The sequence below is a fragment of the Malus sylvestris genome, chromosome 2 (genome assembly GCF_916048215.2).
Source record: "Malus sylvestris chromosome 2, drMalSylv7.2, whole genome shotgun sequence".
NCBI classification, from domain to species: domain Eukaryota; kingdom Viridiplantae; phylum Streptophyta; class Magnoliopsida; order Rosales; family Rosaceae; genus Malus; species Malus sylvestris.
In genome coordinates, this window is record NC_062261.1 from 28,511,721 (window position 1) to 28,537,926 (window position 26,206).

A 26,206-nucleotide genomic window follows, 5' to 3' on the forward strand; every position below is an offset into this window, starting at 1 on the left:
GAGAAAGTGTTGAAAGCTTGTAACTTCACATCTGCACCAGTGAAATCCGCAGTGATTACCGGAGCTTTGATAGTCGATTAGGTCTTGTAGCTGAGGCTTAGGAAGCGTTCAGGGTCAGTCAGACGTCTTAATCTTATGGACTCACCGTCAATTCCAGCTTATTGTATAAGTCCTCTGGCAACAATGTCAGCGTAGTCCATGAATCAACGATAATATTGCCCTTTGCTGGAGCCAATGAAGGGTTCAGTGAACTGTTATATTGCAATCTCTTACGCCCAACGCTCATTGCTTCAAGCCTTAGATACTTGATCACTCATATATTTCATGCATTTATACCATCTATTTCTAAAGTCTTTGTGATATTTTTGTGTTAAAATTGTGGCATTTTACCTTACCTTGTATTATTGTGCAATTAAATGTGTTTTATGATCAATTTCAATTAAAAGGAAGAAAAGTGGAAACACTGACAAAGAGGAGTGGGAGACTGGCGGAAAGAAAAGAAAATAAATAAAATAGGCAGAAGGGAGAGAGCACTGAGGCAGTGCGGAAGGAATAAAAGAAGAAAAAGGTACATGGGCTGGCGGAAAAGAAAGAATTAAAAGGAAGAAAGGGGAAAGACGCTGGCAGACAGAGAGGATGGCACAAGGACATATAGAATAATGAAGGAGAGAGTGAGCAGACAGCGGGAAAGGAGAGAGCACAGCAGAAAAGAAAAGGGAAAAGAATTAAAAAATGAAAGAAAGCAAGTGAGAGGGGAGCGGACGAAGTGGAAAAACGGAAAATAAAGAGAAGAAAGGAGAAGCACAGAAGGGAGGGCGCACGGGGGAGCAGAAATAGAGAGAGACGGACAGCAAGCAGGAAAGAATAAGCGCAGGACTGCGCAGAAACAGAAAAAGAAAAACAAAACAAAAAAGAATAGGTGGGAGTGCGCAAACAGAGGGCAGAGGAGAGAAGGAGCAAACGTGACTGGCAGGGAGACTGAAGGAAGCAGAAACCAAAGGGAGGGAGACTGACGCAGTCACGCAGCACAGGGAAAAGGGAGAGGCTCAGGACGCGGCAGAGCACAGAAGCAGAGGGCGCAGAGCAGAGGAACAAAAACGGGTGTTTTCTTTCTTGTTATTTTTTTGGATAATTTTTTATGCATGAACATAATTATGTGTAACTAATTTATTATGCTAGAGTGAGGCCATGAGCTGCAACATGAATACGTAGTTTTATTTTTCAATTGCTTAAGTGTTGTTACATGTTTGCTTTGATATTTTCAATCACTGAATTAAACTATCTATGTACCTTGATGCTTGAACACCATTAGGATGCTTAGAAAAGTTATCGGATGCAATTTTGAACGAATGTCACGTTAAAATTGGTTGTGCTTCTTGTAATTGAGAATTATACTCTCCTAAGGTAAATATCATGCTCTTAGGGATTATATGGTTTAACAAAAGGATTTTCACCAAGATTAATGAATCACTCATGTTTATATTTAATCCAAATGTCATGGATAAGTTGCATGTAGTGGTATGCGTTTTAGCTTGAATGTCACAAGTAAAATATACACAAGGAAAATCCAACCTTCAAAGCATGTGTGTTTTCAATTATTTAAGCAATTGGAATAGCTACGTACGAGTGTTGTTGGTAAAGGTTGAACTCTAGCATATTGTCAATCTATTTTTCTTAAATCATTTATTTTATCTTGAATTTCCTTATTTACTTGTTTTGTTTAAGTTGAATCATTATTCCCTAAAACCAATTCCCATTTTAGATATTTGTTTAAGTCACATCCAGTAATATTTAGTTTTGTCAAATTAGTGTAATTCTTAGAATTAAATAAGTTAAATACACAAGAACTCGTAAATTGTTTATATCAGTCCCTGAGGAGATCGACCTTGCTTGAGCCATTCTATACTACAAACACTTGTTCTCTTGCAAGAATTTTCTATGGTTTAACCTTTGTTTTACAAGTGGTAAAATCGCTATCAATACTATAAAGATTTTGAGCCTCCAGAAAGTAATGGGTAGAAACCGCTGTGGTGCCGGAAACCACAGCTTCAATGCCGAAGCTCATTGTGCTTGATGAGTTAAATCCTGAAAAAGCATGCACAAGGCAGGAGGAAAATTTCCCATCGATTGAAGAACTCATCTGAGAGATGAGGGACACCGGTCCACGTCCAAGCCCAATCATGCCTGATCCATTTCTGTTAAAGAGGCCTCCATTGTCTTGTCCACAACCAAACATCATTTGTGGGAATGAAACTGGTTGCCCAGCAGTGGAGTTAAATGTGACACTTTCTGTGGCTACAACTCACTTGCTGTAGGATCTGTCCCCGTAAGAAACTGTGTAATTACAAACTCCATCTGTGTCGGGAGGGGAAGAGGTTCCGGTCACGAATTTGCATTGGCTTGAGTTACGAAGAACTTCTGCATACGTTTTCGAATTCTTTGGATCAAAGATTGGCGCTTTCTGCTTGTAACAATGCAGGGCATACATTGCGTCCATGTAAGATCACTACCTGTATCTGCAACGCCTAAGATTTCAAGAGGAGGTGTACCTACTGATATTTTCAGGTTTCAACCCCTTAGAAGAAGACATAAAGAGTTTTTTAACTGAAAAGCTTCTTCGAGAAGCCCTTCACGACAATATGCATTGATTAGTGTATTATATGTCACAATATCTGAAAGCACCCCCTTCTCTTCCATATCTGATAAGAAGAATTTAACGCTATCAATTTAGCGAGCTTTGCATAAGGCATTGACCATTATATTTAGTGTATAAACATTTAACTGAATCCCACTGCTAACAACTTCCCCATATACGACCCATGCCAAATCAATCCACCCGACCTTCACAAGCCCACCAAGAAGACTATTGCAAGCATTTATCGAAACACAAACTCCCTTGCTTCTAAACACCTGAAACGCCTCAAATCCTTCCCTCAACTTCTTAGCCTGCACATAAGTTCTAACAAACAGATCAAAGACCAAAGAACTTAAGCCGCAACTGCTATATGTTGAAACCAAAGAGTCTGCTACTTCAACACGCGAAATGCCACTCTTTCTAACCATTCTAAGAATCAGAGCTTGTGCATCTGACGCTGTTCGACCACGCACCAACATGTGAATCATTGCACTCAAAGACAGTGACGAATGCTTAAAATCAGGACTATTTAACAGAATCAAATCAATAAACTTCAGACCCAGTTGCAAATTTTCACGGCAGCAAGAAAGAACAGCAACAATAAGAGACGGGTTTAACCGAAACAGAAAGCTGCGCAAAGAGGTGAGGTTACCTTGCTTCAGACCTAATAAAATCTTTTCCACCAAAAGAGAATCTGATAAAGAAGCTGATGAAAACAGTTCTTGGCTTGTACTACTACAGGGTTCTTGTGATTGCATACTTTTAAGACCAAGTTCCAGGTCATTTGATGGACAATATGCTAAAGAATGAGGTCTATGAGAGTGGAAGAGTGAGTGTTTGTTGGTTTTGATCAGGTTGTGCGGGTTCTCGGACCCAGTGGCGAAGCCACGTGAGGGCGAGGAGTGGCGGCCGCCACTCCCCTCGCCGGAAATGAAGCCCAGGAGCGAGTACTCGCCCCTCCTCTCGTCGGAAATGAAGCCATGTTTTTTGCTGCAGCTGCACAAACGCTGCGCGTGCAGCGGCGAAGCTGTTAAGGCCCGGGAGGGGTCCGCCCCTCCTCTCACAGGAAAACATGCCCAGAAATCATGGTTTGCTGCCCCATAGCACCTCTGGTTTCGCCGGATTGCAGCTCACAATTGCTACAACTGCGGCAGTTCTTCATGGCTGCGCAGGGAAGGGAAAACTTGAAGAAAAAAAAATTTAATATTAAAATAAGTGAAACGGTGTGTTTGGGCATTTGGGCTTAATTTGAAAAACAAATATTAAAATATGATGGGAGGACCACTTGTCCCCATTACCTCTCGGCTTCCTCCCCCAAAGTTTTCCTTTTTTTATGCATATATGTATAATGGACCTGTTGGGCAATGCCATTGGAATGGCTAAAGAGCACTTTTAGTTACATCTGCCATAAAAATTTACATCTTTCTAAGTTCTCGAAGTGCTTTTTGTCAGATTATTCTTCAGGAAGTCGTTCACGTAGAAGCATTTAGATATTGAATAAACTAATGAATGCACTTTTAGGCTTTTAGCGTAAACACACTTATAAATGAGCATAACTACTTTTTACATAGTTCAATCACCAACAAGTCGTATATCGCTAGACTTATGTTGACAAATTAAATCCAAATCAAACGTTTAAAAAAGAATCAACTTAATCAATGATCTAAATTTAAATTATGACAACACATTTTTTTGTGGTTTGTTAACCCATTTCTCTCTTCTCTTTTCTTTTTTTTTATTTATTATTCTTGTATGTATTTTTCCCTCTTTTTAAAACCCCAGCGTATTTATCTTAAACTCTCACATTATCTATAAATGTTGTATTAATTTTTTAAAAATAATGTAAATATCGTGTAATACTTATTTTACAATAAAAGACATTTAAATCCATCTAGGCTCCTACCTGAATCTCGCCTAGGCGCCTAATTGGTAGGCCCCAGTCCGCTGCCTGACTAGCGCCTAATGTTTTTTATAATCTAATTCTTACCAATTTAAGCTTCTTACATGGCTTTGATCTTACCGTTTACAACCGATTTGGTGGATAGACTGTTTTATGTTATGAATATTGATTCAAAACTTTGCCCTCTCCAATGTGAAGGCAACCGTTTCGATTGAACCTTACACTCTTTTGAATTTCGCCCCTCCCCCCGGCAAATCCTGGCTTCGCCACTGCTCGGACCTACATTTCTCAAAATTAGTCAATGGGTTCGCATGTTTGAAACTATAGTTACAGCCATTGAGGAATGAATTCAGAATTCAAAAAGATGTGGGATGCTTCGGGGCTGAAAGGGCCTGTCTACTGATTTAAAGTTCATTCCAGTTTGGCTTGGTTAGGTCCCAAACCAAGAACCAGTACCAAACAGTTGGTAGGCCATAGAGTTGAACCGGAAACTGAGAACCGAAAACTTGGACCTGCAATAGACTGACCGTATACTGAAATTTTAAGTGTGGTCTGGTCTCATTGAATTATATCCTCATTTGTAGCAGGTTGATCCTGAAAAAAGCAAATAGCATTCATCAACATTAAAAAACAGAGGAAAATGAGAATAGCAGTTCAACAGACATTGGATTGCAACGAGAATCTCCCCAAATGGGCAGAACGATTCGAACAGACGATTAATTCATTACAAAAATGATCATCCAGATTAAAAAAACGTTATAGGTACGATTATTTAATCCAAATTTCCATGCTTGTTCCTAAATTCTAAGATATTTTATCAAAAATTACACTAACGGCACATAGTTAGTTGCAAGATATTTCAGCCAAATCTTGTTCCTGAGATTTTAAGAATCACGGAAAGTAGAAGAAAAAAAATTATGAAATCTGAAGTTTACCTCAGTGATCGGGCGGACCAACACCAACGGCGGCGATAGGAAGTGAGAGCAGCGAACGATGGGCTATCAGGGAGTGGATGACGACTCCAAGAGTTCGAGCTTCAATAGAAACCTTCAATGGAAGAAGAGCAGGATGAGTTCAGATGAGAGGTTGAGAGGAACAGGAGGATTCTGGTGGCTGTAAATGGCGGATTCTGGTAGTTGTAACGTTGAGAGAGAGAGAGGCAGTAGGCGGGAGAGGATTCAGAGAGAGAAAGCGGTCCACGTAGAAGGTTTAGTAGTCAGTTATCCAAACATGTGTTATGGCCATGGATTTAAATATCGAAAATATCGGCGAAATATCGCCGATATTTTCGTTTTTTTCGGTTACCGATATTTTAATTAGTATCTAATGAGTTTTTTTCGTTTTTTTCGGTTACCAATATATATAAATATAGTAGCATATTATCACAACAACCATAAGTGATATGGTGGTTAAGGCGTTAAGAGTCAAATGGGAGGGGGTTCGAATCCCTTTAGTTTCAAAATTGAGACTTTTTAGAAAATTTTAAGAATTTTTGGATGTCATATCTCGAAAATATCGCGATATTATCGTTATTATCGCGATATTATCGATATTATCGATATTATTGATAATATTTATAATATCGCGATATTATTTATAATATCGCGATATTTTCGCGATATGACATCCAAAAATTCTTAAAATTTTCTAAAAAGTCTCAATTTTGAAACTAAAGGGATTCGAACCCCCTCCCATTTGACTCTTAACGCCTTAACCACCATATCACTTATGGTTGTTGTGATAATATGCTACTATATTTATATATATTGTTTTGTTTTGAATTCTTTTTACAAGAAACAAATTTGCACATATTCCAAATTTTTTGTGGTATTATATTTTAAATTGTGTCAATTAATTACTTAGTTAATGGCATGTGGTTTTTAATTTTTCTATTTTTTATTTGGTCACTTACATGGTACGGCTGGAAAAAATTCCCGAAAATCCCAAACCAAACCGAAAAATCCCCAAACCCAAACCGAAAAATCCCAAACCAAAACCATCCTGAAGTTCGGGAATCCCATCCCGAAAAATACCGAAATTTTCGATATGGGATTGGTTTCCAAATCCCATTTGTTTGGTAATCCCGAAAAATACCGAAGTATTCGGTTTCCTATTGACTTTTGGGTTTTGGTTCTTGAAAACCATTGTCATGGTTGCTGACTACTCTTCACAATACACTTACTCTACAAATAGAGATGATGAAGATAGTGAAAATTTTGAACCTCATAGGAACTCTATGTTGTACTAAGTCACTCATGTATCTTACCATGCAATGTATAAAGTGTAAAATATTGTACTAATTCATTATATATAAATAATTATGGTGTGTTTAAACTTCTTTAATTAATTACTACATATTTTCTACATTCACAATGTTTGCCAGTTCGCTATATAATCAACTTAAATCAGTTAAATCCATCATGCAATGCATTTCCTTCCAATTTTTTTGTGATAAACTAATAGATAATTGACTAAATAAACATCCTGCAAAGTTTCAATAAAAATTTCCAAGTTTTTCTTACAATTTCCGTGGTTTCCATGTAATTTTTATCGATATCGATATTATCCCGATATTTCCGTGTTTTCAGACTACCGATATTTCCGATATTACCGATATTTTCTTCCTTGGTTATGGCAAAACCCCGTACAGAATGATCTCTCCGTCCTAATCTCTCTCTCCTCTCCTCTACTAACGGTTACGTTAAGTAATGTCAACATCTTATATTGATTTTTTAAAAGAAATAATAAGATAAAAATAATGTCTGAAATTAGAAGAGGAAAGAGAATGAGAATAGGAGGGCAGGAAATCTTACTCTTAGAATTATAGTCATGCTCAACCATCTCCCACCAAACCGAACTGTTAATAACTATTAATTTAAAGTTTATACTTTAAATTTATTAGTTAGTATAATTAAATTAGGGGTGTGTGGAATTCTTACTCTTAGAATTATAGCCATGCTCAACCATCTCCCACCAAACCGAACCGTTAATAACTATTAATTTAAAGTTTATACTTTAAATTTATTAGTTAGTATAATTAAATTAGGGGTGTGATATCCACATACCCATTTTTACTTCTCCCACACTTTTTTGGTTTTCAGCCGTCAGATCGAATGAATTGAAGAAGATCAACGGACATAAATTAATAAGAGGTGTGTGAGAAGTAAAAAAGGGTGTGTGGATAGCATACCTCTTAAATTATCGTTGGATGATTTCAAATCTAATTGTTGAAATTGAATCAATGATTACAACTGAAGAGATGGCCCTCCAAAAAGGACTAGGAGGGGGCTACGTATGGCAAGCTTGATGCTTCTTTGACCAAAAAATAGCTTAGTAGGTTCCATAGAGTTATAGCCTAGTCATCTGTTGGAGATGAGTTTTTAGGCAATTCAAGTCTTTCTTGGTTTTTTAAACCTTTAGCATTCTCCATTGGAAATAGCCTTAAAAACGAACACAGGGTAACTTAAACCTACAGATAAAGGTTAACTGGTAACATATGGGCAGATGTGCAATCCTAAGCTATCAGCTGAAACTTTTGGTATTAAGCTATCAACTTAAATATTTTTTTTACAAGGAAACAAATACGAATAAGAAGAGAGAAGATAGTTTTACGTCATTCAAATCCCTTTTATCTACAAAACTTAATCGCCTCATCGAATATCTAACCCAGCAAATCCAGTTGTATAAACTTTAATAACTTTACTCATCCAATTTCATCCAATCTTTTTGAAATTTATACCAGGTGGATTCAATTGTACTTCAAAATCTGTATGTATATTTGTCTAACTAGTCAGCAACACCAGTTAACTAAGATCAAATGATTAGATTAACAATAGTGGAAGCAATCAATTTAAACCCTTGAAGAACTGAAGAGATCTCAGCTAACTTAGATCTACTTCAGTACAAATTCAAATGTTGATTATCTTAGTTGCAAGGATAGGTTATGATGATCACATATCATATAGAATTATTGAAGTATAAAGCCAATAAACACAATAATCAACACAAGACGTTTTTTACCAGAAAAACCCACCTCTGGGTTAAAAAACCGGGGGCTTAACATTGAGTCCAATCTACTAGTGCAAACAAAGGTTCATACAAAGACCACACAAGCTCAATTCTAGATCCCTATATACGGAGTAGCTTTACCTTTGTGCAACATTGCCTTACACGAGATGAATTCATATGGTATTCACGAAGTGGCATCTCCTCCTGAGCTCATCACCTTGTGGCACCGATAACCAACACGATCAATGCAAATGATATGATGATGATGGATTTAAACACCAGTCAGATTCTCCAATCATACATTTAAAGGAATAAACGACTATAATCTCAACTTGATCTAATTGAGAAATCAATACACAAACTAGATCAAGAACACAACACAAACTGAAAAGACTAATGCAACCTAGATGCACAATGATCTTGAGATAAAATGCATAAGAACAGTTTTGTGGCTGGGCAACTAGACGAGAAGGCACAAAGCTCAAACTCAGTTTTTTAAGATAGTGAAATGTTTTAGCCAAAGAGACAAGGAAGGCAGCTAAGGGTTTAACATGGGAGATACCAGATTTTTTTGTCCAAACAAGGACAAAAGACACTTGTCAATGCATAGCTCAATCTAAGCAAATCTAAGGCTGAGATTTCAACCTAGAGCAAAGATTTCAGAAAGCCCATGTGGGCTGACTTAAAAAGCTTGTCCAGACAACTGGACATCAGTGACTTTTTGACTGGACAACAAAACTAGATAGAAGGAACTCAGGTTAATGCATGGAATGTATATGAATGATCAAACCTTTTGTGAAGATAAATTGTCTTCGATCAAAGTCTTCAGATATAATATACAGCAAGATGAACTCGTACTAGAGTTGTAAAAAACATAGACAATCTAAGAGCGTGTAAGGTAGTATTTACAACTTTTGACAAGGAAAACCAAATAGCTTAAAACTAGACTTCACACTTTTCTCAATGATATTCAAACACCGTTAGTTACAAAGCACCAAAATATTTGAGATTATGTGGTTTTGAAAATTGGGATATTTGAAACATGTCTCTCTCTATTTTTCATATACGAAAAGGAAAAAAAAATATAGAGGAGAAAAGGGGTGTGAATGATTGAGAGAGATGAAGAGACGAATGGGATGAGGAGGAGAGAGACGAAAGATTTCACGCGGGAATTTTTTTTAATTTAATCTCTTTGCATAATTATTGTGTTTCGATGTAACAAAGATTGTTTAAGTTGATAGCTTAATCTACCATAATATTATCTGAGAGCTCAAATACAAAAGAACCTCATTGGTCCTCAAAATGAGGACCTAGCAATTCTGAACATATGGGTATTTTGTTATCTTGTGATGTGAAATCTCAAACCACTTAAGACATGTTTTACATATCTAGAATCAGAATATAAATGAATGGAAAGATGAATTTTCATTTTTTTTTATACAACGATATATTTACATACGAGGATGAGGGTATGAACATGGAAACTCCTGAAATTCAATGAAAGAAGAATTACACAAGTGAACAGGGTTACAATCTATGGGATACATTCTTTACAAGAATTAATCATCTAATGTGATATGCAAAAGTGTCAAAAAAGACCAAAATATGTTGCCTGATCCAGGGCCGTAGAACCTTAATATTGTTTGAACGGATGTCACAATTTTTGTAGTGGTATGTGTGTTTGATTTTATTGGTAAGGAATTGGCTCATATGAGTTATGGTAGATAATTCTCACAAGTATGATGAAGAATTTAGGAAAATCTTTCTAAATTTGGGGTGTGGCTGGAGGAATTTGAAGAAACTGAATTTTGGAGATTGCACTGTATTTGGTATAACAACTCTTGTTTTCATTGGGGAATATTTCTCTAACTCAATAAGTTGAAATTTCTTATTGAGTTTCTTTTTCTCTAGCCTATTGTGAATTTGAACCACATTCACTAGCCTATTGTGAGGCTTAACCTACTTCCCCACCTCTTAATGTAGATAATATGTTTGTTAAAAATTATATATAAAAAAATTCTTACTTAACCAAACGTGGAACACTACTCCGATCTAAGCTAGTCCGAATTTAAAGAAGGGGCTATTTCCAATGAAGATGGCTATAGTTTAACATTTTTCTTTACAAAACTCAACTCCAATCTGGGCAAAAACCAAATGGATCTCACCAAGCCAAATTAGCGCAATTTGACCATCGGGTTGGGCATATTGAGTCCACCTGGCAGCCCATTTGTTGGGTTTTATTTATTTATTTATAAGGATGAAATATAAAAAAGAAAAATTTTAAAAATCTTTTTTTTTTTTTTTTTTTTTTTTTTTTTGTAAATATCTAAGTCATTTATACATCATTTTCATCATTTTATACTATCTTACCTTATTTTAATCCAATTCTTCACATTCTATTCATATCAAACACTCTTTTTATACACTCTTCTCTTACCTCTTCCAATAATCTAAATTTAAATTTTTCAATATTTATTCAAATGACACTCAAAATATATCCAGATAACCTTATTCATTTAGTAACAAGTGACACTCAAAATATGTCATGATAAATTTATTTTAATATAGTAGTTTAATTCAATTATCCAATAAACTTAAATAACAAATTTATAAATAATAAATTATTGAAAGACTAAAAAATAGCTTATACAGTTGCAGATGATATATAAATATGACTTATCATTATTCATTTAAAAATAATTTCTTACGTAACTTTGATTCGGACTAAACATAACCCCTGATAGACGTATCAAACGAGGCATAAATAGTGCGTTGGATATTAACCCGGAGACGCCATTGTGGGACACATCCTCACGTTGTAAAATTTTACTTTTATGTTTTTCCGTTGTTTCAAAACATCGACGCTGGGCCAAACTTTGAGCCGTCATTTCGATCCGTACTCATGAAAACTGGAAACTTGAGCAGTACAAGTTGCCGTACCAAAGAAGTTGTGTATCCGTTATTCTCAAAAGCTCTTTCCTCTGCTAAAAACTGCACTGAATTACACAAAGTCCACTCACAGATTGTCACTTCAGGATTACACCATTCCGTCTTCTTCTCCGGCAAACTCATAAGCAAATATGCTCAGCTCAGAGACCCCATTTCCTCCCTCTCAGTTTTCCACCAAGCTCTTCCCAAAAGCAATGCCTACCTATGGAATTCAATCATCAGAGCGCTTATCCACAATGGGTTTTACTCAAAAGCTCTTGACCACTACACTGAAATGGATAAATTGAATGTTCGACCTGATAGGTATACATTTCCTTCAGTGATCAATGCCTGTGCTGCGTTATGTGATCTGGAAATGGGCATGATTGTTCATCAGCGTGTTTCCGAAATGGGTTTTGGATCAGACTTGTACATTGGTAATGCATTGATGGACATGTATTGTAGATTTGGTGAACTTGGCGAACTTGGCAAAGCACGGCAACTGTTTGAGCAAATGCCTGAAAGGGATATTGTGTCGTGGAATACTGTGATTTCAGGCTACAGTTCGAATGGATATTGGGAGGAAGCTTTGGAAAATTTTCGTAGGCTGAGAATGGATGGGTTGTTACCGGATTCTTTTTCCATATCTGGTGTTTTGCCTGCGTGCGGAGGCTTGGGTGATGTTAAAGAGGGTCAGATAGTTCATGCTTTGGTTGAGAAGATTGGGGTCCATGCTGATGTTTTAGTAAGCAATGGACTTCTTTCAATGTACTTCAAATTTGGTTGGTTAAAAGATGCTCAAAGTCTTTTCGAGAAGATGGTAGTTAGGGACTCGGTTAGTTGGAACACTGTGATTTGTGGGTACTCTCAGTTGGGGTTGTTTAAAGACTCAATAAATTTGTTCAAGCAAATGGTGAATGAATTTACACCTGATTTGCTAACAATCACTTCTGTTCTCCGTGCTTGTGCTCATTTACGGGATCTGAGGCTTGCAAGATATGTTCATGACTACATGAAAAGAAGTGCTTTTCAATTTGATACTATGGCAAATAACATACTTATTGATATGTATGCAAAATGTGGAAACTTATTAGCTTCACAAGAAGTATTTGATCATATGGAATGTAGGGATGCTGTGTCGTGGAATTCATTGATCAATGGTTATTTTCTTAATGGTTGTTCTGATGAAGGGTTCAACCTTTTTAAGGCAATGAAGAGTAGCATCAAACCTGACTCTGTGAGTTATGTGATGATCCTGTCAATTTCTACTCAGCTAGCAGATGTGGACAAGGGGAAAATGATCCACTGTGATACGGTAAAATTGGGATTCGATTTAGATGTTATCATCAACAATGCTCTTGTAGATATATATGCTAAATGTGGCAAAATAAAGGATTCGCTACTAGTATTTGAGAATATGGAAGTTCGTGATGTAGTAACATGGAATACCATAATTGCTGCTTGCATTCACTATGACGATTGTAGTTTAGGGTTAAAAATGATTCGTAGAATGAGGAATGAAGGAGTGATGCCCGATGCGGCCACCATGTTAGGTATCTTGCCTGTATGTTCCTTGCTTGCCGCAAAGCAACAAGGAAAAGAGATCCATGGGTGCATTTTAAGGTTAGGATTTCATTCAGATGTCCCTGTTGGGAATGCACTAATAGAAATGTATTCTAGCTGTGGTAGTTTGGAAAACTCCATACGAGTATTTGAGCATATGAGAAAGAAGGATGTGGTGACATGGACCTCCATGATCTCTGCCTATGGGACATATGGTGACGGAGTGAAAGCAGTAAGAACTTTTGCAGAAATGGAAGCAACGGGTGTCCTTCCTGATCATCTTGCTTTCCTTGCTGTCATATTTTCTTGTAGCCATTCAGGTTTAGTAGAAGAAGGTCTAGCTTACTTCAACCGGATGAAGAACTACAAACTTGAACCTAGGATCGAACACTTTGCTTGTGTAGTTGACCTCCTCTCACGGTGTGGCTTATTAGCTCAAGCAGAGGACTTTATCCATTCAATGCCAATGAAGGCAGATGCGAGTATATGGGGATCTTTACTTAGTGCTTGTCGAGCTAGTGGAGATACAGATATAACTGCACGTGTCTCAGAACAGATAATTCAATTGAATTCTAATGATATAGGGTATCATGTTTTGGTCTCAAATGTATATGCAGCTTTAGGGAAGTGGGATCAAGTGAGAAGAATCCGGAAATGCATGCAAGCCAAAGGACTCACAAAAGATCCTGGATTTAGCTGGATGGAGATTCAAAAGAATGGCTGAGGATAGTCCCTATTAAAATTATATAGAGGTCAAAATGTTTGTCGGGGCTACTTTTGGGTTTGTTGGGAAATGAAGATTATGCTGATTTGCAACTTCTCCCACCATGACTTCAGAGATGGATGAGAAAAAAGACGTGATATATTAGAAAAGGGGAGGGCTTGCCATGGAAGGTAATGGCTGATGAATAACCCTTTGGCTTTGTGGGAAACTTTTCCATTTCTTTCCTTTTCCAAATCTTTCTTTTGTATGTTCATTGAATTACCAAATCTGAAAACTTCAAAGTAAATTTCTCCCTCATAGACGACTCATATGAACAAACGCTATTTAAGAATGAGATATTGCATTTTTATATTTTCATGTTCCTTAATGTTGATGGTATCTTGTTGAATGCTGTATAAGCTTTAGGTTCATCAGTTGTGCTTCTATGATAATAAAGCCTGATTTACACTTGTCTCCCTCTTGTTTAATTTACATAGCATCATTAAGTCTGCTTTTTGTCTCACCATATGGCACCATATGGTGTAGGTCCAATGTTTGAAGGAGAGGGTTCTGAATTTAGAGCAGACACAAATTCACTGATCCGAGGTTAGATTGTCCATTTCAAGAGATTTTCGTTTCTTTTTCTTGCTTATTCATAGATTTAGTTGTGTACATTTAACAGAAAAAAACTGACTTGAAGCTCCTTTGTTCTTAATTCTAAGTAATAATTAATTTAATGATTTTGATTTATTGTGTAAATTTCGGCTTATGTTCAATTCAAGATATTACAATTTTAAATTGCAAGATTTGGTATTGTTTTTTTTATCTGTTGCCCAATGTGTGGCTTCAGTTCTGAAAATATAAGGATTACTGCTTTCCTTCAATAAACAGAACTTTGAAAATTCATCTTGTTTACTTATCAAGTGGCCCTGATTGCAGAGGCAACACTAGGATGTGTTGCTCGCAGATAATGTGAAATTCTCGAGAGGATTTATGCGATTCTCAGGTCCAGGCGTCCATATGAACAATCTCTCCAGCTCATCTCTACAGAGGCTAACTACTGCAGAACCTGAGATTGCAGACACAAGTGGAAAGCTTCTAAAAAAAGTTCAAAATTTGGCCGTAATGCCGTTGTTGACCGACAGTTTTGACAGCCACAGTTGAACGCTCTGATCTTAAAACTGAATTCTTTTCAGCCATTAATCAGTTCACTTCTATGGCTCAGATTTTACCGTTGTGGATTCCTTTTTTTCCAGAAATCTGGCAACTTAACTTACTATTTTGGAAAGTTAGAGCTAAATTCCGAAGAAGGTCGGAGGGTATAAAACCAGAACCAAGTCTTTGAAGTTTCGTATCTTGACCCAATGTCGGGAGAACCTTCTTATTTGAATCTTCTCCTTCTACCTTGTCACTCTTTTCCGCGATCCAAATTACAATGTTGCTTGACGTTTAGAACCGTCTATTCTCTAAGCTAACCTCTAATGATCAACTTAGCAAATACACTTTTTATGCAAGGTAAACTTATCAAGTAGCTGAGAGTAATCATCTTAGCAACCGAGGTAATCCGTTCGATATCACTTGTTTAAGACGAATAAATCTTTTATTCAAATTGTTAATACTATAATTAACAATTCCATTAAAAATAATATACCATCGTTAAGAATTGAATATATTATGCAAGGAGCATATCTCGAGTAGTTAAGTTGATCATTAGAGGTTAGCCGTTCACACTTGGTGCGATGACAAGTGTTTTCGCCCATGAGCGGTAGGTCTCGGGTTCGAGACTTGGGAGCAGCCTCCTCATAAATGGGGGTAAGGCTAGCCGACATTCACCTCTCCCAGACCCTGCGTAAAGCGGGAGCCTTGTGCACTGGGTACGACCTAATCGACGATAAAACCAACAAATTTTCATTCAAATTGTTAGAAGTCCATTTGAATATTCCTACATTCGATATTAAATAGAAGTGCATTTGACATATTCCTACATCTTATATTCTTAAGAATTAAAAAAATGGAGTTTTAACGAAACACATTTGGTACTGTTCACTTTTAATGAAAAACCATATTTTTACCTTTTTCTGGTAATATTCACTACACCTTTATTTGTCATTTTTCATTTAAAATAAAGTTTTTTTAGACTTTTCTTTAGTTTTGCTTTAAAGAAACCCTAGCCGTCTAGAGAAAAACTGAAGGAAAAATTCTTTGCCGCCAGCTCGTCTTTGGCTTTAGAGTCGGCATCAATCTTCTTAAAAATCATTATTCATCTCTTCCTTCTCACTTTCCATTTACTTTATTTGGTTTTGAATTGTCATTGTGAAAATATTGTAATAACTGTGATAATCGTCGTCTTTTGACACACGTACACAGTTCACATAAGGCTTTGGATCCAGTTATCACCTTCGATATGGGGTTGAAGCGGGAAGCCATGGAAGATGTCGAATTGCATTGGGATCGAGTTTAGTCAATACGACACTTTGGATTTAGCCGGTGTAGTGGTATGCCTTTCGGATGTCTAAAGGATGTGGAGTGGCGACATGATTTTATCCTTTTTTGTTGTTTCTGTTTAATAATTTCTAGGAATTGTCCTAAGAGTTTGGTTTGATTTCTCTCTATAGGAGAGTTTGCTAGTTTGATTGCTCTCTATAGGAAAGCGCTTGATTTTAAGTTTCGTTTTGGTGTGCTACCCTTTGGGATATATGTCTAAAGGGTGGAGTTGTTTGATTTGTTGGATCTACTTCATTTGGTGTTGTGCGATTGTGACGGTGATTAGGTAATGCAATAGATCCATGGGCATCATGCTCCCTATTCCAATTTTATAGTTTGAGATTTTATTCTCACATGATCTACTTGTAACACTAAGTTTAACTTTTATTGGTCTCTACAATCGTGCAGCTCCCTATGAGCTCAGTAGAGTGTTTGATGTCTACTCATTGCTTTGCAATCAATATGTTTTATTGTAGTATTTTTAGATCTAGTTTGCAAAGACCCCTTTGGGACCGAGTTCTTCATGATATGTATTTGTAATGCCCTTTTATCAAATGAATGAATATCGTACTCTTAAAAAAATAAAAAATAAACATAACGTCTAAATGTTCTACAGTCTCCATGGCAAACCCACAAATTTTTATTCCGAATTGTTCGCAGTTCCCCTCATAAAATCTTGAGCAAAGCTACCAAAACCAACATTACAAAAGCCTGCTAGACAGATGATCCCAGACACCAATATACATATCGTTTTCACAGGAAGGGACATGATGCTTTTAGTTCGTCCAATACGCTACAAGGATGTCAACTCATATCTCCAAATACGGCAGCAAAATGAGCCTATCGCGCGCTATGCATGGGCATGAGAACCAGAAGCATGTTCAGTTTCGCAGGATTGGAAAAGCTCAAATTCCCCTACTCATCCGTAATAACTAGAGAGCATGTTTAAGTCGAGAAGCTAGAGTCCATGAATAGCAATTAAGGCGAACCAGACACCCCAGGGAAGAGTTCCGATATCTTATTGAAAACATCCATCACCTGAGACAACAGAAAGCACGAAAATGTCATGTTATATTAATACGTAATATACTCATAACAGCAATCAACGCCACATCCCAGCCTGGTAAAACCACATAATGCCCTCTAACGTACATTGTTTATCCCAAAACATGATCACTCAAACATTAATTTACTTAAGGCATGCTGCGTAAAAACCATTTTCCACCGATTCTCAACAAAAGCAGATAAGAACAGATAATACCACTTGATCTACGTCAAAATATCCCATTGTATTATTAAAAAATTGTACTGTTCCACGTCAGTTGTATAGATCGCTCATGCATACTTTGGTGTGCTTTTTGCTAATACTTTATATGACTTACTGACATATTGCCTAATGAATTTGAAACTCAACAAATTAACCAACAGTGTATGCTCATATGACGTCTCATGGAAGAAATTTATTGATCTAAATAAAAGTCTTAATAAAGAACTTCTACGACGTATCCAAAAGCTCTTAATTACATTTCATTACATAGATATTATCCAGTTAAAGTTATGAGGAAGAAGAGAACAGAAAATACTCGATAATAATCCTATAAATCATTACCGATAGGATAAATTGTATTATAAGAAAGGTAATAAATAATAAACACAACTAGAAACCACATAATTAGGAAAATCAGAAATCATAGTTGAAGTAAAAAAGTTCCAACGTACCTCCTTATCGTTTTGATATTTTGCAATGCTCAGTGGGTTCTGTGAACACTGCAAAAGAAACATAATAATTTATGAGGTTTGGCATGTGCCATATAAGAGTAATGCTATTACCTCCCACCATTCCCAGCTGCCCACCCACCCGGTTTTCCACCTCTACCAACTTTAAAAGTATTAGCTTACTCTTTCCACCCCTACTATTCCCAAGTCTATTTCTTAACTTAGACATGATACTGGTTAGGACTCTGCCGCATAGTGGGAGGCCAGTCGGACTGACCTTCCAAAGAGTGAGGCCATCAATGGCCAGTACCACTATAATTCTTTGCATTTTTATCTTCATATTTTGGCAAAACATGAGAATGCTGGGCGGTGAAGCATCAACAGGTACATAAAATGGGTGTAGCGGAGATGAGAATGCTTCGTTGGATGTGTGGGCACACGAGAAAGGATAAGATTAGGAATGAGGGTATCCGAGGTAAAGTAGGAGTAGCCGAATTTGAAGGAAAGATGAGAAAAAATCGGTTATGGTGGTTTGGACATGAGAAACAAAGGCCTACTGACGCTTCAGTTAGAATATGCGATTACGGGATAGAGGTTCAGGGTCGAAGGGGTAGAGGAAGACCGAGAAAGAAATTGGAAGAGACTCTAAGAAAAGACTGAGTACTTGTATCTAACAGAAGATGTGGCACAGAACCAAACGCAATGGTGTTCTAGGATTCATACAGCCGACCCCACTTAGTGGGAAAAGGTTTTGTTGTTGTTGTATATTTTGGCAAATTTTTTTGTGTTTTTAAACATCGTTCTTCGGCATAGTTTTACCCAAGGACAAAGTACGTGGATAAACAGAAATGTGGGTGACAAGTGGCATTCTAAATTAAATCCAAGTACATACGAAACACATACATCCATGATTGCTGCTTGAACTCTTGGGTTTTGAAATGCCATAGCAACTTCAGGATTGGCCATTATTTTTGAAATTACTTCCTCAGGTGAAAGCCCAATTTGGTCTGCAAAATATAAACATAGAAGAATTAAAGAAAATACATGCTGCATGAATTTATCTGTTCTCCTTGAGCTTTTATACCAAGATTTCCCACACCATGGGAGAAAAATAAATCTACTCTCATGTTTTTTAGCCAGATTTTCTTCTTAAATGAGAGGGAAATTGTTTTGGAGCCAATGAGTGCCGGAAAAATTTATAAATCAACATATTAAGGAAAGTCATTAAAAATGGTGTTGAAAGTGAAGAACAGCTTGAAACATGAAAATAAGTTTTACATCAATCGAAACCCAAAGAAAGCATACACAATTGAGAACTGAGAACATTTCAAGAGGAAAAATAAAATAATAAGAAACAAACAAATAATAAAAAGTTCAAGAATGATGTAAATTACTCAATCTTAAACTTGGTTTATTCTAAAATTATCCAATCAACCTAGTCACTAGCACATAATTCTACCAAGATGGAACTGATCTAACTTCCAGATTTATGGAATTATCAAATTTAATCAGGAAAATGAAGAAGTAGCCAGAAAATTAAATTTGTAAATGAGTGCCATTCAGTAGAGCGATTAAAATTTAAATAGAATGTACTGAAATCCAACAAGACTTGGTACTTCACACTTACCAAACTGCTGCTTAACCTCAGGACTGCTAAGATCAAAATTTTTCAATGAATCCATCATACGATTGTCCCATTCACTGCTTCCTCCCATATTATTTCTGAAATAAACATCAAGCATGAAAAAGAAAAGAGAAATTAAATTGGACAAAGATTAGAATATCTTGTTTAACATAAGCATCACACTGCTGCAGCCTTCCCTGGTAACAAAATGTTTGTCCTAAAGTTTAGTGGACATTATTTCTTCTGCATTAATTCTACATTATTTCTTCTGTATTAATTCCACAGATACAAGGGTTCAAAATTCTGGAACATTACATCCTATAACATGCTCGACTAACAAGCATGGTCATTCAGATATACATGTAATTAAGATCACTGACTAAATCAAGTCTCTTTTATATTGAAGCAATGGTGTGTCAACTATGGTCAAAGTTTGTTACATGAACGCCGACTTGATACAGTTTCTGCTTCATGAGAAATTAAAGTATCACAGGATGTCAGAACAAGCAATGCACATGCGCCCTATGACCTTAATTAGCCGACTTATGACTTTATTTCAGGCAAGTTAGTACAGCTGTAGCAGATGTGAGAACGATTTTGCACCATTATTTTTGTTTTCTGTTTCAGTAAACATTAATCCACTTTTAAAAAATGCTGGGATTTGGTTGAGAATATGAGAAAAAAATCAAAATTTGGGTCAAACTGCAGAGACCAAAAATATTGTTTCGCTACATCAACATATAAAGCAAAAAATGCTCAGAGTACAAATATGAGAATAAAAAGCTCCCAGCAATATGAAATGTAAATAGAGCCAAGAAAAAGAACTTACAGCATGTCCTCTAGCTGTTGGCGATACTGTGGATTTTGTAGCATCCCTATCAAATGATGACCATCATAATCAGACTAATGATCAACAGCTACAGGTAAAGACTCAAGAGACATAAAATGAACTCAATACCAACAAAAAAAGAAATGGAACGGTGGAAACAACCGCCCACCATGAAAGTACACGTGATTCCAACCAAAAAAAAAAGAGTATTAAAAAAGAAGGAAAAGGTTCTAGGTAAATCTGAAAAAAAAAGATCAGATATTATGAGATCAGCTACGACATAGGACAACATAAGCATAGACATTTCTTCAAACAGGCATAGGACCGCTATTAGCCTTACCAGGTGTGAACAAATAACTATCAAAATGAAAACAATATTTATCATTATGAGCCATATCAAGGCTAGAACTTAAATACCCAGAATCTTAGGAAAAGCAATGTTACTGAAAGATGGACTTACATTTGAAAGTGGTAGGATTCCTCATCTCCTCAGGTAAATAGCTACAGGGATATGAAGAAAAATAATCTTTATTCCAATAGCAAGAAAAACATGTTATAGAATAGTTCATCTAGAGGAGTATGTTGATGTTCAGTCTAACATTCATGAGACGGCATCAAATTTCAAAAAAAAAAAAAATCAAACTGTGGGGAGAGGGGAAGCAAAGAATACCAACAGCTGGAAGATTATTACAACAAATATGTAGACTTAAAAAGGAAACCCTTGAGATCAGCTTTTATCATCAGATAAACATTCCATGAAATGAATGAAATGAATGAAAGGAATGAACAAGAAATTTGATAATGAAACTAAACAAGGTGAGGTCTTTGTTGAAGGACGACCATCTTCCTATGAAGGTTAAATTTTTTACTGACAAATGCGATTCCTGAACAACAGACCAAAAACTTTTCAGTTTAAATTAGTTAATAAGTTATCCTCATCCAAATGACAGAATATTTTTGACAAGCTTAAAAAATTAATATGTAAAGGAATTTAATACACCAAAAATAAATATGTTCAAGCCGGATTTAAATTGCATACATTGAAAATTTGATAAAATCTTATTCCAACCTAATCAAAATACCAATGAATTTCCAAAATTCACAAAGGTATTTAAGTGATACGTGGCTAATTTGCTAGATTCAACCATGATGAGACACAAGAACAAAATCATTTTTCACTTGTAGTAAGCACATAAGATAAGAAGGTATATTACGGATAAACCATCTTCTGCACTGTCGGATCTTCCAACATTTTCTCCAACGCTTCCACTGACATCGCAGGCTTTGCTTTTCCTATCCATTAATAAACAAAAACATACTTAAACTGTCTGATTGGATTCCAAATATGCAAATAGTAGCCACTTCAAGCCATTTTGATTAGATTTACACAGTAATGCAATCAAGATTATTCATATCCATTTATGACACAGTTGTGCAATCCTCTTAGCTGGCAAAAACTAAACGAATGTTTCCATATAAGTAAGCACTACCTTAACAGGCCAATGTGACTATTTAATTTAAATGGCATATTTTCGGTCAGTAGTTTCAGACAATTTCCTTGAGAGAGGTGTATCTATTAGCTATTTATTTTTCAATTTATCTATATACAAGTTTTGGTGTCAACATTAGACAACCAAATGTATAAAAAAGTAGTGCCTCATTCTAGGTCGTTTTTTTTTTTTTTTTTTGGAGGGGCAGCCCTAATTTCCCAGGGTTGGGCCTTGCCTTTAGGTCAGGCCAGGCCAAACTCTGGAATCATTGTCCCATGTGGAGCAGGCGAAATTTAGCATAAGCAGTTCAATAGTCTTCAGATAAAGATGGTCTTTGTCACAACGAGGCTACCAAAAAATTTGAGATTAAATCTACAGCAAAGCATGTGGTGAATTCTGAGACTGCAAAAGTGTCAAATGACTCTTTACATACCAGTAGATTGGGAACTGGTGAAAGAATCTGCCCCCTGTTTAAAAGCAGCTCCATTTTGAGAAACCTTCATGAAGTTTGGAAATAGATAAATATGAACATTAACTAAAAACACATCATCTTGAGGAACACCAACAGTAGATACAGATTTCCACATCATTCTGGGTACACTTAGATGAACTTACTTCAGAAACATCTTTGAAGCTACTTTCGAAAGGACTCTTCTGTTCTGTTTCTTCTGGAGTAACATCTACAAAAGCTGTGAGTAGAACATAAATTTAGCATCTTCAACAGGAAACCTTTATAAGAAAACATTTCATTGTCCAAATAAGATTATCTTGTAAAAAATCAGTAGAAGAATTGATGGCCTTAATTTGTTATAGAAATTTTCAATCCATTCACTACAGTAAAAGCTTAAGGTATTGACAATATTCCTGTATGTGTTAATATAAGACAGGTCATTTGACCAACCACCACAGTTGTATGCAGACAACACACAAACACCCACAATTTCACAAAAATAAACACATGCACGCATGCAGACATGAATGCACAAGCAGGATGCGTATCACAAGCTCTGCAACACTTGACATATCTAAGGCTTCCGTTGCAATTCAAGCCCCCAAGATCATTTCGAAAAAGATTTTGTGAGTTCAAACATCATGGAAATTGTTCTATGAATTGGGACATTGGCTTTCGAAGGAATTTGCATGATGTGGAATTAGACGAGTTGTCATCTTTCTTGACGAGTTTGGATCAGGCTCGCATTCACCCTTCAAGGGTTGATGCAAGAAATTGGATGCTTGATTCTTCAGGAAGCTTCTCTGTTAAATCTTATTGCGATTTTCTAATGGTGCAGATAGGGGTTTCCAGGGTTATGGCCTGGTTTGGAAATCTAAAGTACCTAATGAGTGAAGGTTTTTACTTACTTAGTGGTTTGGGAAAGTTAACACTTGTGACATGATCCAAAAACGGAGATCTAGTTCATGTCTACAACCTGATTGGTGCATTATATGCAAGAAAAGCTCAGAGTCAGTTGATCATTTGTTTCTTCACTGTCCCGTGGCTTTAAATCTATGGCTGAAGTTGTTTAGGGAGTTTGGTATCAGTTGGGTTTTACCCAGGGATTTTTATTCTTTTATGTACGTATGTATGTATGTCCCCTTATTACAGTGATCGCCTGTGACGAGCATATATAGATTGAGTGCCTTCATTAATAGGAATCTCTTGTGAGGAGAATCAAAAGGGATCTCACTAAGCCACCATGCAATGCATTTCAATGATCCAACCGTCCACTACCAGAACCCCAACAATGAAAACCACACCTTTAACAGATGGACCAAGTGTTGTGTTGCCCAAACCATTAGCAACTTACCTTTCTTTCCCAATTTGTGACTACTTTGTTGAACAATTAAAGACATCTCCCAGACAAATATCTTTATAAGTATGATAATTTCTCAGTAATGACTTAATGTATCGCCCAAAACAAAAGGTTTCAACGCTTAACATGATCTCACAAAAATCAGTATATGACATGATATCTCAGATATAGATAGCCCACACGGACCTTCACTCATGTTCTTGCAGCAGTCAATAAATTATACTTTAGAATGGCCACACATATTTAGAAAAGAAAAAATATAAAGTCCCAGCCACTATAGAAGTGAATTCCCTGTTTTACTTTCATGGCTACTTTGGTAACTTAAATTTACCATAACAAATATATTGGAACATTGAAAAGGGAATTTAGATCATAGATTTGGATCCCGAGAGAAAGTAAAATAAAAAGAAGCAACAGAAAAACAAGAAGATCAGAAACAAATTTCAGATTGAGAAAATTAAGCCATATAAATTCTCTAAGAAATATAAATGAGAGCATGGTAAGGGCTTACCAAATCTGTTTGACTTTTTATTTAGTTCAGAGTCACTTTTGACATCAGTGGTGGGGGTGGATGGTGCAGTCGATGTGATCGGTGTGGTTGGTGTGGCTTCTGTGGCTGATGAGGCAGGTGCTGCTGGTGCGGATGGTGCTGCATCTACTCTGGTTGCAGATACATCTACCGTTGAATGTTGAGAAGTAGGTGGAAAAGGTGAGCCAAAAGGCCCTGATCCTGAAGCTGGTGGAAATGGAAAAGGTGACCCAGGAGAAAATCCAGCATTGTTGAACTGGCTATCTTGTGGATTCATTTGACCCATCAAAGTCTTAAAAGCCTGTTGCATTGCATAGTTCTGAAAGAATATTGAAGGCAAGTTTAAATTAAAAAACTCACATATCAAAAGAGTGTGAGGCTAGATTTTGTGGGTGACACAATAAACAAACTCTTATTCATTTTAACATATGTACTTGCAAACATATGATGATGGCAATTTGAAAAACGTTCTTTCACAAACATTAAACACGTTAAGGGCACTCAACTCAAATATTGTCTATTTACACACACCCAACGATATTAAAATCCTGTAATTGAATTAAAAAAAAATTTAAAAAAAATTAAAAAAAAAAAGATCCATAAATTGTAGGAGGAAAGGACGCACCTTTAATCTCGTAGCCACCTGTCATTAAAATTAACTTGTCAAACATGCAGCAAAGGTGAAATGGTCTAATAAAAGTTCATTTAATCAAACTCAAAACAAAGAGCATGTAACAATCCATGTTCTCACCCATGAAAATAGTGCTGAAAGCCCAACACCAACGCCAATCCAAAACAAAGGCGACCCTCTAGAACATAAAAGGTAAATAAAGGTGTAAAGATGAAATGGTTATGAACGTTTGGGCACAAGGAGGAAACAAGAAGCAACCAAAAAGCTCATAAAATACATGATTAGCTATAAAATAAATAAAAACTGAGGAAGTGAAGAAAACAAATCATTACACATTTGTGGGTGGGGGAGGTACTGAGATTTGTGGGTTGACACCAACTGAAGATGTTTCTTGGGTACTCGAAGAAGAAATGCTCGCAAAACGTGCCACTTCTAACTTTGCTACAAATGTATCATAAAAATAACCCGTGTCAGTACAACTAAATTGAAAACTTGCTCAACCGGGGAGATCATATGAAATACGGCATCATAGAATCAGCAAGATACATTAGCACTTCTGATGAAAAATAAAACGATAACCCTAAAAGCTAGCTTCTTTTTTTTTTTTCACCCTCAAGAGCTGTCATTATAGTCTTATAGATACACAATGTAGGGTAAGTAGAGTAGTGGTACAGATGGGATACAAGCACTTTTGACTGTGTTTGTAACAGTCAATAGTGCTTCTTCACAAAACGCGTTCAAGTGCATTTCCAGAAATCAACTGGATGTTTATTAAATTCTGACATGCTTGATGCTTCTAACAGAAGCACTTATGATCAGAAGTGCTTTTTTATATAAGCACTCCTAACCCCAATCCTTGTCTCCAAAAGTGCTCAATTCCTGAAGTTGTAATCCTATTATAACTACTTTGAGAACACATATAAAGTCAACTAGCGTCTCCTCTCCATATGCATGCGTCTGTGTGCAGCACTGCAGACAGGATGTGAAGGTTATCTTTTCCCAAATACAGCCACTATCTACAAACCAACTCATCCGCTTTCTCCAACCCACTACAAGTAGAAATTTCAGTGCTTGCGACTGTCTTTCTTATAGCCTCCATGCATGGCTTTGAAGACTTTTCACTACCCAATTCATTTAAGCTTGAATATTAAGAAAATTCAAATTTAAAAAAGTTAGTCATACACTTCAAACCTGAAAAAAAAAATTAAAAATAAATAAAAATAAACAATTCATACAACAGAGTTCACGTCCTCGAAACCGTATGCATCACTTCAGACTCACAATTCAACATAGAACCCTAACAAGTAAATAAATTTCTGAATTTCAAAATAATAAAGCGAACCCGTGTTTTCTGC

At 36.4% G+C, this 26,206-nt stretch overlaps 2 protein-coding genes across 5 annotated transcripts in view; one reads left to right on the forward strand and one right to left on the reverse strand.

Moving 5' to 3' along the window:
• Positions 1–11,326: 11,326 nt before the first annotated feature.
• LOC126589805 (pentatricopeptide repeat-containing protein At3g03580) lies at positions 11,327–15,184 on the forward strand. 2 transcript variants are annotated; one of them, XM_050255224.1, is made up of 3 exons: positions 11,327–13,928; positions 14,284–14,343; positions 14,677–15,184. In XM_050255224.1, the coding sequence occupies exon 1, from the start codon at positions 11,446–11,448 to the stop codon at positions 13,756–13,758; it is 2,313 nt and encodes a 770-aa protein (XP_050111181.1). In that variant the 5' UTR covers positions 11,327–11,445; the 3' UTR covers positions 13,759–13,928; positions 14,284–14,343; positions 14,677–15,184. The 2 variants fall into 2 exon arrangements, with proteins under 2 accessions (XP_050111181.1, XP_050111184.1); XM_050255227.1 differs by lacking the exon at positions 14,284–14,343.
• Positions 15,185–16,843: 1,659 nt separating this feature from the next.
• Positions 16,844–26,206, reverse strand: part of LOC126589930 (protein TIC 40, chloroplastic-like) — a 33,224-nt gene continuing 23,861 nt past the window's right edge. For 2 of the 3 annotated variants that reach the window (XM_050255391.1, XM_050255379.1), the window contains exons 2-14: positions 25,184–25,292; positions 24,972–25,029; positions 24,846–24,863; positions 24,203–24,539; positions 22,496–22,569; positions 22,314–22,377; positions 21,605–21,683; positions 20,851–20,891; positions 20,391–20,436; positions 19,565–19,659; positions 18,841–18,944; positions 17,941–17,988; positions 16,844–17,259 (exon numbers count right to left, since the gene is read on the reverse strand). In XM_050255391.1, the coding sequence (XP_050111348.1) occupies positions 17,200–17,259; positions 17,941–17,988; positions 18,841–18,944; positions 19,565–19,659; positions 20,391–20,436; positions 20,851–20,891; positions 21,605–21,683; positions 22,314–22,377; positions 22,496–22,569; positions 24,203–24,539; positions 24,846–24,863; positions 24,972–25,029; positions 25,184–25,292 (1,133 nt within the window). In that variant the 3' untranslated portion in view covers positions 16,844–17,199. The remainder of the gene's footprint in view (positions 17,260–17,940; positions 17,989–18,840; positions 18,945–19,564; positions 19,660–20,390; positions 20,437–20,850; positions 20,892–21,604; positions 21,684–22,313; positions 22,378–22,495; positions 22,570–24,202; positions 24,540–24,845; positions 24,864–24,971; positions 25,030–25,183; positions 25,293–26,206) is intronic. The other variant, XM_050255383.1, reaches the window with a different exon arrangement.